Source organism: Pterocles gutturalis, unplaced genomic scaffold (assembly GCF_000699245.1).
Source record: "Pterocles gutturalis isolate BGI_N339 unplaced genomic scaffold, ASM69924v1 scaffold24072, whole genome shotgun sequence".
NCBI classification, from domain to species: domain Eukaryota; kingdom Metazoa; phylum Chordata; class Aves; order Pterocliformes; family Pteroclidae; genus Pterocles; species Pterocles gutturalis.
Window position 1 is genome coordinate 102,382 of NW_010116154.1, and position 12,634 is coordinate 115,015.

General features: G+C 41.6%; 1 protein-coding gene across 1 annotated transcript; it reads left to right on the top strand.

The window, feature by feature from the left end:
* Positions 1–622: 622 nt before the first annotated feature.
* On the top strand, positions 623–7,345 carry PLB1 (phospholipase B1). Its single transcript, XM_010075432.1, has 5 exons — positions 623–736; positions 1,973–2,077; positions 3,168–3,263; positions 6,568–6,642; positions 7,124–7,345. The coding sequence occupies exons 2-5, from the start codon at positions 2,036–2,038 to the stop codon at positions 7,343–7,345; spliced, it is 435 nt and encodes a 144-aa protein (XP_010073734.1). The 5' UTR covers positions 623–736; positions 1,973–2,035.
* Positions 7,346–12,634: the final 5,289 nt, after the last annotated feature.

Below are 12,634 nucleotides of genomic sequence, written 5' to 3' on the forward strand. Positions count from 1 at the left end.
TATAATAAAGACCAGTGGTTGGAAACTGATGCCTAATTAATTCAAATTAAGTTAGGCACAGATTTTTAATAATAAAAGAGATTAACTACCAGAACAACTAGAAGGGAAAATAATGAACTGACTGTCTTGCTTGATGTCTTCATATTAATTACAAGCACAATTTTGGAGGATGCATTTTGTGAAGCACAAGTTATTACCTCTTGATATGGGGTAACAGAATAAAACACCGTTGTCTGAGGAGTCAGACTACATGAATGATTTGTCTTTTCCACCTTTAAAATACTAGACTTCTGAAAATCTGCTGTAAGCCTATATGTAGGGTTTTGTTGGGTTTTTTGTGGGTTTTGGTGGTTTTTTATTATTATTCTAACACATGATTTCCTGCTAATGTGTGGCATACTAAATACTTTTGTGTTTGATTCAAGTTGTCCTGCAGCTCTTACCAGCTATTACAGGTGTTTACTTTGAAAACTAAGTCAGTAGGGATTTTTTTTTCTGAAATATCTGTCAATTTCTAAGGCAATGAGGTGGCTCTCTTTTAGCCTGTGAGCTTTATACACATATCCTGAGCTTCTTGAAGCAGACACACATTGCAGAGGAGTTGCATAGGCTATTCCAGGTTGGCTTTTAATTCTAGTATTTCTTTCACTGAAGGAAAGTTTGTCCATGTTTCTTAAACCCCAAGGAAAATTCTTCTGAACTAGAAGAAATTAAGAGAGTTAACAGAGATTTTCAGGTAATATCTTGATTCTGTAACTGGTCATCTTCACTTGTGTCTTTTTATATTGCTTCCCTTGCTGCCCTTCCTCTCACGCACGTTCCTCAGCAGGACAGAGAGGACTGGGAAACAGCTTGGCTACAGTCCCGCTGAAACCCTTCCCTGCTAACCAGTTAGCAGCAGTGCAAGTCTTTCTACACTGCTTTATGATTTCACCTCATTTCTGAGCTGGAGGCAGATGGAGGCCAGTTCTGTTTCCAGTTGCTGTTTCAACAGTTGAAAAAGTTACTGCTGATGGCTGTTCTGTTGATACGTGTTTGTCTATTATGAATCCAAAGAATAGCTCACATAAATTAACACGTCACTGCAAGGGTGACAAATTACCTTGCATCAGCTGTTTCGTGGTAACTCTTAGCAGAGAAAATGAACTAAACCAACCTGATAGTCCTTTCTTTTGCCATGGGCTGAGAGTGTGCACAGTTATCTTAATATGGGTCAGCTTGCTATCTGAGAGTAACTTTTCATAGCCTAAAGCACAAGATTCACTCAAATTTGACAAAGGCTATAAATAGCTATTGGAGCAGAAGGTTTTTGCATCATTCCATTCTTTGCATACAGGAATCACTGCATCAGTTCACATTATGTGCTCCAGTCTTCCATTCTGGCTCTGGCACTGGATGTTGTTTGATGAATCTGATAATGCTCAAAAAATCCATTTTAGAGGCATTAGAATTTATACCCATAAGCTGGCAAGTAACAAGGACGTGTTTTTGTTATCTGTATGGATGCCTATTGCCATAGTTTTCAAAAGCGACAGGTGATTTTTCAATGCTTGAGTTTTATTTTACTTCAAGCATACCTTTCTGAAAAATCAAGTGCACTTCAGTCACAACTTGGCCTTCTGAACTCATTTGTTACTTCTAAAAATGTTGGCTTTATTCCTGTTTTTAAATTCTCTGTAAATTTGAATCTCATTGTGATTTTACAGCACTGATTTCTATAAGTAAGTCTTTATTTTTTTTTAAATAAGCAAATTTATATTTCAAATTATCCTTCTGTGCTTTTTCTTCATTAAAGTATCTCCATGAACCAAATAATTTTCTTAGCCATTCTCTGCATTGCTTTATGCTATTCAGCTGCATTGATACTAATAATTTATAGCTTCTTACATTGCAAGAAGTGTAATAGGCATGCTTTTGATAGCTGACAAATGTAAGTTGTAAGTAACTTTTCTTTTCATGCAACTCCATACAGGCTGAAGCCTCACAGCTGATCAACAGCGGTCGGTACGAGGAGCGTGAGGACTTTGCAGTTGTCATGCAGCCATTTTTCCGCAACACCTTGTTGCCCCTGGATAGCGTAAGTCCTGTTGTTCTTTCCCATTACGCAAGGACCACTATCTTGATTTCTCTAATGCAGGAAGATCCATGCCACAAGGACTGTGTTTTCTTCTCTTTGCACAGCGTAGCAGCACAGGGTGGAACCTGTGATAAGAGTGACAGAGGAGAAAACAGGAAAGACTGTGCTGCCTGTGAATCAAAATGGCTTTAGGAATGATTTGTAGTGTGCACACATTAAACTTAAGCACCCTCTGGCTTTATCTAAACTGCATGTTGGTTCCCCTTTTGCTTCCCCTGTTGGGGGCTTGGTTGGCATTCACCGCAATTTTCTTCTGATCTAGGTTACGGAGTATGTTCAGGTTTCCCTCACAGGGAGACCAACACTTGCATGCCTAGTTCATCCCAGCCTGGAAACAGGAAGCAGCCTTTGAAGCCGAATGCTGATTCTCCTTCTTTTCTCCAGCCTTAGCATTATTCATGCTGTATATTTAGGGATACAAATATTCAGCATGAATCCTGGTCAGAACCACACAGTTTGCATAATAGTGCTTCTTTTGTCATATCACCCCCATTTTGTTCTGGCAGCCTTCAAGTCCAAAGAATGGTTACCATATTGATATTAATAAGGCAAATTTTCCCTGAGAAAGACATTTGCCACAACTGGATAAGCCCACAAGTTTTAATACTGCCTGAAATTCATCAAAATTTCAACACCTGAAAGATTGTAAGTCTGGGTTGTGGAAGTTTAACAAGTAAGAAAAACCAACCAGTTTTCTATCAGTTCTGTGCAAGGTGGAGTGTGGGTCAATGGCAGAGTCCACATAAGAGCTGTGACTGTTGGTTTAATGACAAATTTAGGTTTGTTATGAAAATTGCTGTGTGAAGTTGAGCAGGCTGCATTACACAGAATGTCTCAAGATGCAGTAATCAGCCCACAGTTAGGAGTACCTTTGACGCTTTATTTGCAGTGTCAAAATATAAGCGTATTGCCTTTAGGGAGATAACAAATTGTGAAATGGGTAGGCCAAGTATAGTGCACTATTGGATACAATATGTCAGCTCTCAAAGGTTGAAATGTCCTGAGAAATACATTTTTGCTTTTATCACAGAACGGCAAGCCAGATCTGAGTTTCTTTGCTGCAGACTGCTTTCATTTCAGTGCAAAAGGCTACGCTGAGATGGCCGTGGCTCTCTGGAATAATATGGTAAGAGGTTACAACCTAGACCTCATTCAGTGAGAAAACCTGAGGGTCTTAATGTAATGAAAAATTCCCATCTCATTTGGTAAATAACTTACTTTAATTAAAGCAAAAAATCAGCCTAGTTAAACATTGTCTTGCAGGTTTCCTGAAAATGTTTGTTGAATGACCTTCAGTGCATTTTGTAAGATGCATTAGGAAAACATACATGTGATTGAATTTTTGCTGCCATTAATAGTGTGGACATGTTGTACCACCCACTCTAGTATCTGAAGCAATTCTAGTAGAGTCATTGAAACTACTAGGGGGACAAAATCACACCTATGATGCCTCTGCTTGCAGTCACATTCCTTCTGTCATTTTAAGAGAAATGATAGCTTTTGAATAGTGCTGGAAGAGGGTGTAAGAGGCATATGCTGGACTTGATAACTCCAAGGTCACGGTTGCTTTCAGAACCATGATGTTTCACATGGTAGAAGGAAGACTATGGCATTTTCATGGCATAGTGACATTTCCTCCTCTTGTCTCATGAACACCAGTACCCAAACACATTGTGGTAGCAGAAATCCTGTGTCCTGGTTTGTACAAAAACCAAGCACAAATGAAAGGGAATTTATTTTCAGTTTAAGTAAAAGTTTGAGCAAGATAAGAAACTTACAGAATACTCTAGAATGAATTTGAGCACAAGGACTAGGAAATGCAGGGCAGAAATCTGTGCATTTGCCCAGTATAACATGTCAGCTGTAGGTCCAGGGTTATAGAAAGCAGTAGACGTGCAATGCATGCACATGCTCTGAGTGATTTGATTTGTGCATGCACAGCAAATCTTCCTGTTTTCTGTCAGGCATCCCTGTCTGGGACTCCAGATAACAGCAGTCTGGTAGGCTTTATTGTGTGGTAGCTTGAACAGGGCTAATAGTGGCCCAGAAACTCCAGGCAAATGTAGAAAACATTCAAATTGAGCATGGCTGCAAGTTTCAAGTAGAAAAAGAGATGGTAGGTGGTAGCTGGCCATATGGTAACCTTAGACTGGGTTTCTGTTGCCACATGGTGTTCCTATTGGCCATTACTCGTTCCTGAATCACCATCAGTCCTTCTATGCCATTGGTGTTTTATTCTCTAGACTGTCACTCATTTTCTACACATGTAAGGATATTGACACAAAGCTTTCTACTGTGGTGGCAGGGATCAGGTTCTTACTGATGTGAAACAAAACTATTCCCTTCCATAGAGATCTGTCAGTCTATGCCAACTGAAGATTTTACTGTTTACTATTTAAATCTACTTCTTGTAACACATCCCTGTTTTTCACTTAAAGTCCATGTACGGGCAAGGCTGTGCAAGCTTACTGTAAGGCTGTATTGTTTCCCTGTTCCCTGAAAAGCTCAGCAGGCTGTAGGCTTATGGCCAAATGACATGGATTCTTGTCAGTACACATAAAGGGCCAGAGTGTGCCTGGCCACTGCGTGGGTATGCAGGGATGGGGATGGCTTAAGGAGCCTCTCCCCCTCACAATGATATTCTTTGCCCTTTTTGCTTCATGCAAAGCAAAGCAAAGCATGCTCCTGCTCTCTGAAGTCAGGACTCTGTAGTCTTAAGAGGCCCGCACTGGTCCCAAATCCACCTCATGGGTCCCCTGTCCCAGCAGAAGAGCACATGGGCAGTGTGTTCAGCCTCCACATTTGCCACATGCTCTAGAGGAGCTGTGTGTTTTTTCCAGAAGTTGCCCTATCCCCATGGACACATGGATACTGTCATCTTCAAAGCTCAGAAGCTAATGGTCCTGAGGAAGAAATCCTGTAGAGATGAAGCAAGCATGGCTGGCTACGGAATTTTGCACCTTATCATCCTTTGTCTGGGCTCTGCACCAGATTCCTTATCAAGTGCCCTGGCACAAGGAGTATTACAATTATCTACAAATAACCAGTCATTTTGCTGACAGAATGCTACAGGATATGAGCTACACATCTTACAAATAACCACATCAGAATTTGAGCTGTTCCCTGTAAGATGCAACTAAACTACCAAATTCAGTCTTCACAACATTAGCTGGCGACCAGGCCAAGTAATTAGAACTCTTGTGAGAGTCCAGCAGGATCCCACCACAATCAGCAGAACTTGGCATTCTGTTTTGCTTCTCATCTTCTCTCCACTTGTTAGCCTTCTTCCCTTCCCTAGTCACATTTTGCCATGGTTCACCTCTCTTTTCATTTTTCAGTCTCTACTCTCTCTTTTTTTTTTAATTGAATTAGATAAAGTATTCCCAGTGTTTCTGCGTGGGAATCTTATGAATAGAATTTGTTTTCTCCACGTTGTGTTAGGCTTGTTGTGGTATTGTTTCTCTCCAACATACAACTGACACTTTAATCACTTGAGGACAATAAATGCACGTATAGACAATAGCAGAAGCATCAGCACTCCTCTGTGCTGTATTCCCAGAAGTGCTGGCTGACAGCTCCGCGGTTCTCTACGGGCCAATCCTGAAGTCATTACTTCAGGCATGTCCATACACAGTTGTAAACACTTCAGTTAACATGACTGAGCAAGCCTCTAGTCAGCTTAACTATGGTAACTGATGGTATGTGAACTCCTAGCCAGCCACAAATGCTGTGACATTAGCCTGGACATATTTAGTGTTTGAAAAGTGGACTTGGAGTGAGCGTATGGTCAGCTATTGTAACTTAGCCGACAACAGATAGTATAAAAAGCTCTATTTAACTAATTTCTTGCAATCTTGTGAAGTTAGCCTCAGCTAAAACTCCCAGGGAATTTCTTGTCCAAGTGAAGACTGCAAAGGATGGCACCATCTCATCCTGTCTCTGTAACTCTACGTAATTTCTGAGGCCAATTCCATCACCGTGACACCTAAGCATCTTTCTTTCAGTGCTGTGCTAAGTACCATGACTAGTATCTGCCATGTGTTTTATTTTTCTTTGTGGTTTATACTGTCATTTGAGATGTGTACGTGGGAGAACTGGGTGTATAGTGAACCATTTTGTTTTTGCAGAATATTTAAAGTATGTGGTATTCAGAGTTATTTTCTCCTCCACTCAGTGCAAAAGGAGGAAAGGCTTCTCCTGTTCCTAGCTTTCTGAGGGAGTTTTTCTGCAGACAGTACCTCAGATTCTCAACGTCTTCAGTTCATGAGTGTTAAAATGTTTGGAAACTTTCTTGTGATGCAGCTTCTACCACATTTCTTCATTGCTGCAAGCACCAAAAGATTGGATAAAAAGTTGTAACCACCCGAGTCTGGAGAGCCTGAGGAGAAAAAAATCATAATTATGTTTACTATTGCTTTACTCTTCTTCAGTTGGAGCCAGTTGGTGAAAAGCAGACCTACAACAACTTTACCCGTGACAGATCAAAACTCAAATGTCCAAACCCAGTAAGTAGAGGCCAAGATGGCTACACACTCCATTAACCACTTTTATTTTTCTTCTTTCTTCTTATTGGTAAAATTAAAAGATTATCTTTGGGAAGGCTTTAAATAGCTAAAATACCCTCCTGTTTTATTACACACAGGAAAATCTACTTAAAATTTAATGCAAAAAATATCCTCATTGCAGTGGAAAGCCTCTCATTCAAGCCAGTTCTAATGAGTCTACATATTTCCATTTGGTTGTCTGCAGCAAACAAATTTGGAAACGATGCCATCACTCTCTGAGATGGCTCCTTTTTTTTTGTTCTAGGAACTTTCAGGCAATAGGGCAGAAAAGAGTTTGACCTAAGTTAGGCAGAAGGCAGAAACAGCTGATCGTCTGTCTAAAGATTGCCAGTTCCTCTCTGGGAGGGGGTGATGACATATGGTCTGAATGCTGCCTGTTGAGTGATCTGTGGTCAGTAAAATCTCTGCTCTCCCTTTGTAGGAGAAACCCTTTCTTTCCACACTGGGGAACAGTGGATTCAGAAATTCAGAACTCAAATCGGAGAAAACCGAACCCTCAGTCCCCTACTGGGCTGTCATTGTGGCTGCAGTAGCTGGAGTCCTGGCCGGTTCTTTACTCGTCTGGTTTGTGTCAGGAAGAAGAGCCAAGAGGTGCCGACATGAGACTGACACAGAAAAGAACATTAGAATTACATCTCTGTAAAGCAAGTGGAACAAACATCTGTCCCTGCTGAAGCTGCTCTCTAGGGTGGCGCAGACAGCAGCAGAATAAAAAAACTGTTGGATATAAATTAAGTTTCTTGGTTAGCCAGGGATTTTGGGGCCAAATAATCTTGATCAGAAACGTACTGTATAGTTAGCTTCCTCAGATCAGTCAAGTGGAGGATGAAGTTCAAAGTGTTAAAGCTTTTTCATTCTGGGATGCGATTTTCCATTTCATGAATATTACTCAGGATGTCAGTTGCTTGCATGAAGTGAGAAAACTTGCTGATGCATCCTGGCACCTTAATTGTGTATCTGCCCTTTTTTCTTATAAAACTGTATATGAAATGTTAGATCCAAGTCCATGATTGTGACCTGGTATTTCCCAATAGGAAGGTAGGAGATAAAAAAGAAAAGCTGCAATTTTATGTTAGATTCCAGTAAGACCACTGAGTTGAAGGTGCTAAGATCATTCTACAATGTCACGGAAACATCTTGAAGCCAACTTCCATGTGGCATCCGTAGTGCAGTGCTGGGCAGCACAGTTAGAATTACTGCACCTTCTCCACTGCCTTGAACTCTAGGCTCCATATATCTGCGACTGGACATGGAGCTGGACCATGCACATCTCTTCTCCTCAAGGGCTAAATAGCCCAGGGAAGTCCTGTATCCTCGTGCCCACTGCTGTACCACAGCTGGTTCCAGAATGACTCTTCCTGTGAAGAAGGAATTTCTTGACTAGCATGCAGTAGAGGGTCTAAACAAAAATGAGGTACCTGATTGGCAACCTAGCCTGGCTCAACCCTTCTCATAGAATTTGCGGTGCATCCAGGTCGCCCAGACTGGAGTCTCCATGGCTGTTCTCCACGGAAGAATTTGCAAGATTTTTTCACAATTCTGATCAGGAGTTCAGAGGAGGTCATTCTTAGAAATTAGACATTCCTTGTTTATACTTGCAGGTCAATTCATATGATCTACTAGTACAGAAGATACTTCACGGGTTCCCTGCAATCTTGTTTTCCATATCTCTGTATTTCCTATGCCATATCTCTGTATTTCCTATGTCAAATAGTTCAAATTTTGATTTTACTGAAGCCAAAGTGTGATTTGCATGGGTGTGCTTTTTTTTTTTTTTTTTTTTTCCTGGGGAGGTGTAATACATTTCCACTCCAGAAATGCAAATGAACAGATAATGAACATGTTTCATGGAAGTGTTCTGGGGTTCCTAAATCTATTAATTATGCACACAGACAGTATTCAGACTCCTCCTTTTTCTATTTCACTCCTGTCATTGTCCTTGCTAAGATAAACAGAGGTGACTAAAATACAAGTTGCCTAGTCAGGTTTCAGGGGCTGTAGCTCCACCCACCTCTCCTTTGATCTACACTCAAATGTTGGGCTATTATGAGTAGGATTTTTATTTGCCTAAATCTTATCCACTGCTGTGTGTCTGGGAGCTTGACACGCAGCCCGAAGTGGGGATAAATTTGGAATGCAAAACAGAAGCACTCGCATCTTGTTTCAGTGCAGCACAAGCATCTCTGCTGCTCTTCCCGTCCCTGTCTTCACTGTAGGTCGTTGTCTACCTACCTGCTCTCCCAAATGCTGGTATTTATTTATCCCAGTAAATGGAAGCAAACACAGTCTCAAACCTGCAATGCAGGAGACAAGATTTACTGTATTCCAGTCCATTCCACAGCACCTTCACCTCAGACACACTGTAAAATATAACATTCACAAGTGAGGAACTTGAGCCAATATCCCAGTAGATCATGAAGGCTGCAGTCTCCTCTCATCTCTAAGTGTTGTTCTTGTCAGTCCTCTTCCCTCCTGGGAGTTTGGATAGCCACGGCTCACATAGCCCTTGGCTTGGGAAGGAGTAAGAAGATACAGTTCTCTGCAAAACCTTTCATCAATACTAAGTATTTCAAAGGAAACTCAAAACAGTAGTTCAGTGCTGATTTACCTTTCTAAATCATGCATGCCTGCAGGAAGTGGGGTGGGGGTCCTAGAGGATGACTTAGAGGTACAACATACTGCAGTTTTTCACCTCAAGTTTGTTATGCCTAGAGATGGGTACAAGTGCATCTTAAGTTCCACCCTGGTGCCCCTTGTTAGAATAACAAGACCTCCCCTTTCCTCACTTAGAAAGCTAACTTTTGTTCTGAGCTTCTGAAAACAAAAACATAAGAGGTGGATCCCATAGGGAAGTGAAGGGAAAGGTGGCTCCTAGCTCCTCCAGCATCCTGAAGGATGCTAGAGTGTAAATAATTCTTGTGCAGAGGGCAAAGTGACTCCACTTTGGACTACAGACTCTCAGTTCCCTGTATCATTCAGCTCTGTACGAATGCTGCATTTACTGATGCTTTTGGGAACTGAGAAGCCATAAAGCTTAAAATATATTGGCCCTGTGCTGCTTCTGCAGCAGGAGACTTTTCCCCTGGTTTCTGTTGCTGTGGTGTAGCTCTGCTGCACTATGACAGCAGGAGCACAGAGGAGCTGGAGCATGAATTGGCGGGTTTCTTATTTAGTCTATGGAAATATCTTCTGGCATCTTTCTTGTGTAGACTGAAGTATGTGATGAACTGCACTGACATTTAAAAAACCATCAAGAATCATGCAGTTTCCAGCTGCTCCACGAACACAATTATTTCCTTGAAAATATTACTGCTGCGCATTCCCTCTGTGCTCATTAAGCAGAGGTAACATTAAGCTGGAGTGAATGACAAATTATTAGGTCTGGCTCTTAGTCTGACTGCATTCAGTGTCACATTAAATCAGAAAGTAATCTGTATACCCTGTCTGTTGGTTGTCCATTCCTCCTTTTTTCTTTAATAATGTGCCCTTGGTTTCAAATGCCCTCGTGGCGCATTTTTCCTCACTGGACCACTGAGTAGGGCAGATTGCCTACTGCTGCATGAAAGAAGGGAGGCTTAGGAGGAACTTCAAGTCTGTATGGAAAAATGCATGAAAGGGATGCCATCTTAAACCAGGATTTTGCTCTGGCCAATGCTGGTCTCACCCACCACTGAAAACTACCTCTTCTGTGTAAAGTGATTTCTTAACATTTTGAGAAAACAGGCTTTGTGGGTTCTTCCTCTGGAAAAGAGCTACAGCTCAGCCCACATGAGCAGTCACTGTCCAAAGGACCTTTGTGGGTACTGGCCTTGCTGCCCAGATCAGGCTGTTGTGAAGGGCGTTGGGGGTGTTACGCTGTTGCCTGGTCTTGAGGAGTAATCTGTTCTTCAAACAGGGAAGTGATGGAGCCTGACAAGTGTTGGCAAATTGTTTGTCTACAGCTTAGGCAGCAGAGGAGTTCAAGTTCTGGCCTCCTTTGTTGCTGGTGGTGGACCTCCTCCTCATGGGAGTATGCATGTATCTCCATTTTGCTTTGTAGGGTCAAATGGCACAAGAGTTTCATCTAGGATCAGTTTGCCCCAAAGTCCAGTGCAGGTGCTTGGTGAACTTGGGGAAGAGAGGGAAAATGCAGAAAAACATCTGCACAGAAGAACTCTGTGGGGCTTTGGAGATTGCTAAATGTTTCCTCCCACCAGCTTCTGAATGGTCAGATACAGAAGTACTGATTACAAATGATGTCATTTTAACAGCTTGTCAGTATGTTATAGATTTGGACATCTGACCAAGAATTTTGTTACTTTGAGGGGTGTTTAGCTAAAATGTGTGAAAATGGGTGAAACAACCCCGGCTCAAAGAGAGGGCCCAGGATTTTTACAACTCTGCATTTGCGTGATTCATGTTTCCCCAGGTATTTAAAGAATTTGCTACTGGAGGACCACAGGTTTGCAATGCTTGCTCTTTTTTTACCTTTTTTTAGAACGAAGGTATCTGTGATTTTGGGGAAAGCAAGACAAAAGTCTATCCATAAAGGAGTTCACAAATAACTTAAATGAAACAAGTTTTCTGGGTATCATAGATCTCTGAGCATGACAGGGAGGGGAGTTCCTAGGACCTATCACGTTAAAACTACTTCTGTCCTGGGGTCACAGTTTGCTCATTCAGGGACCTGGGAAGTATTTCTAGTGACAGGAATCTGTATCCAAAAAAGGAGTGGTGGAATAGGGGAAAGAAGCTGGCACATTTAAACCTAGCACATGATGATTATCTTCCATTTAACTGTCAGCAACTGTCCTTGCTACCACTTCGCTTTTGTGGACACCAGATGTTACACCATCTTTCACCTATTGAACTCCTTTCCAAGTTGAGTAGATTTCTCTTAGGCATTTTGAAACCCAGAACTATCAACACACACCTGACTGGGGCAGAGGGGGGGAAGCTTATTAACTTTAACTGTTTTTGATTAACCTCCTAGGGCAAAGCAAAATTTTTCTGTTTTGATCATCAGAGAGAACAGTCACCCAAGGGAAAAGACAGAGAGCCCATGGCTTGATCAATTTTAGAAACAAATACAACAAAATACAGGAGAGTTTATTTAAGGTGTGGTTGGTACTACTCACTGGCTAGAGGCTGAAAGAAGTTCCTTTATGGCTTTCCATCTCTGTGACCTATGTAAATGTCACTCACAACACAGTTGTAACTAGATTAAGTCATGTGGATTTTAGTGAGAAAACTTCGTTCACTGAACTGTGTGGCTTTTCCCTAATTGCAGGCCTTCAGAAGAAGTCAGGTATGGAAACATGCTTGTATCCTCTGCTGGATGGAGTACGGGATCCAGGAATATGTTTTAGTGGTAAGGTGCTTGAACTCTCCAGGCCTCTTGCTTCCTTATAACAAGGATTTAATAATACTTTTGGAGCAGTGGTGCTGCAGGGACATGGTTCAGTGAGAGGCAGTTGGGAATTTCTGCTGTTGATCCATGGGCTGACCCTGGAGTAAGTTATTTCAGCTGGAGAAACCAGTTGCTTCCAAACATCTAAGAGTGCTTTCTCATCGCTGTAAAATTATTATGGCTGTGAAGAAGGAAAGTGTCCTGATAACTTTAAAGTGTCTATATCATAACCATCAAGGATTTTTTAAAATTCCTTTTAGTGTTAAAAAACTAGCCATGAAAGAAAACCCTTTAGCTACCATTTGTGTTGCTTAGGTGACTGGAAGCACCACCTGAGGTCCTTAATGGGTTTAGGTTGTGATAGGAGATAATCCCCAAAGCAAACCAGTGGCCAAGGGCTGCTTTTCAATTTAACAACAGCAGGGGAGCTGAGCCTTGGGCACTTCAGAAAAATATGTGTAATGGCTTCACAGTGGGTGGATGATGCAGAAAGTACTTTCCGTGCTCTTGCACCAAGTCAGTTTTGCAGTCAGTACCTCCTGC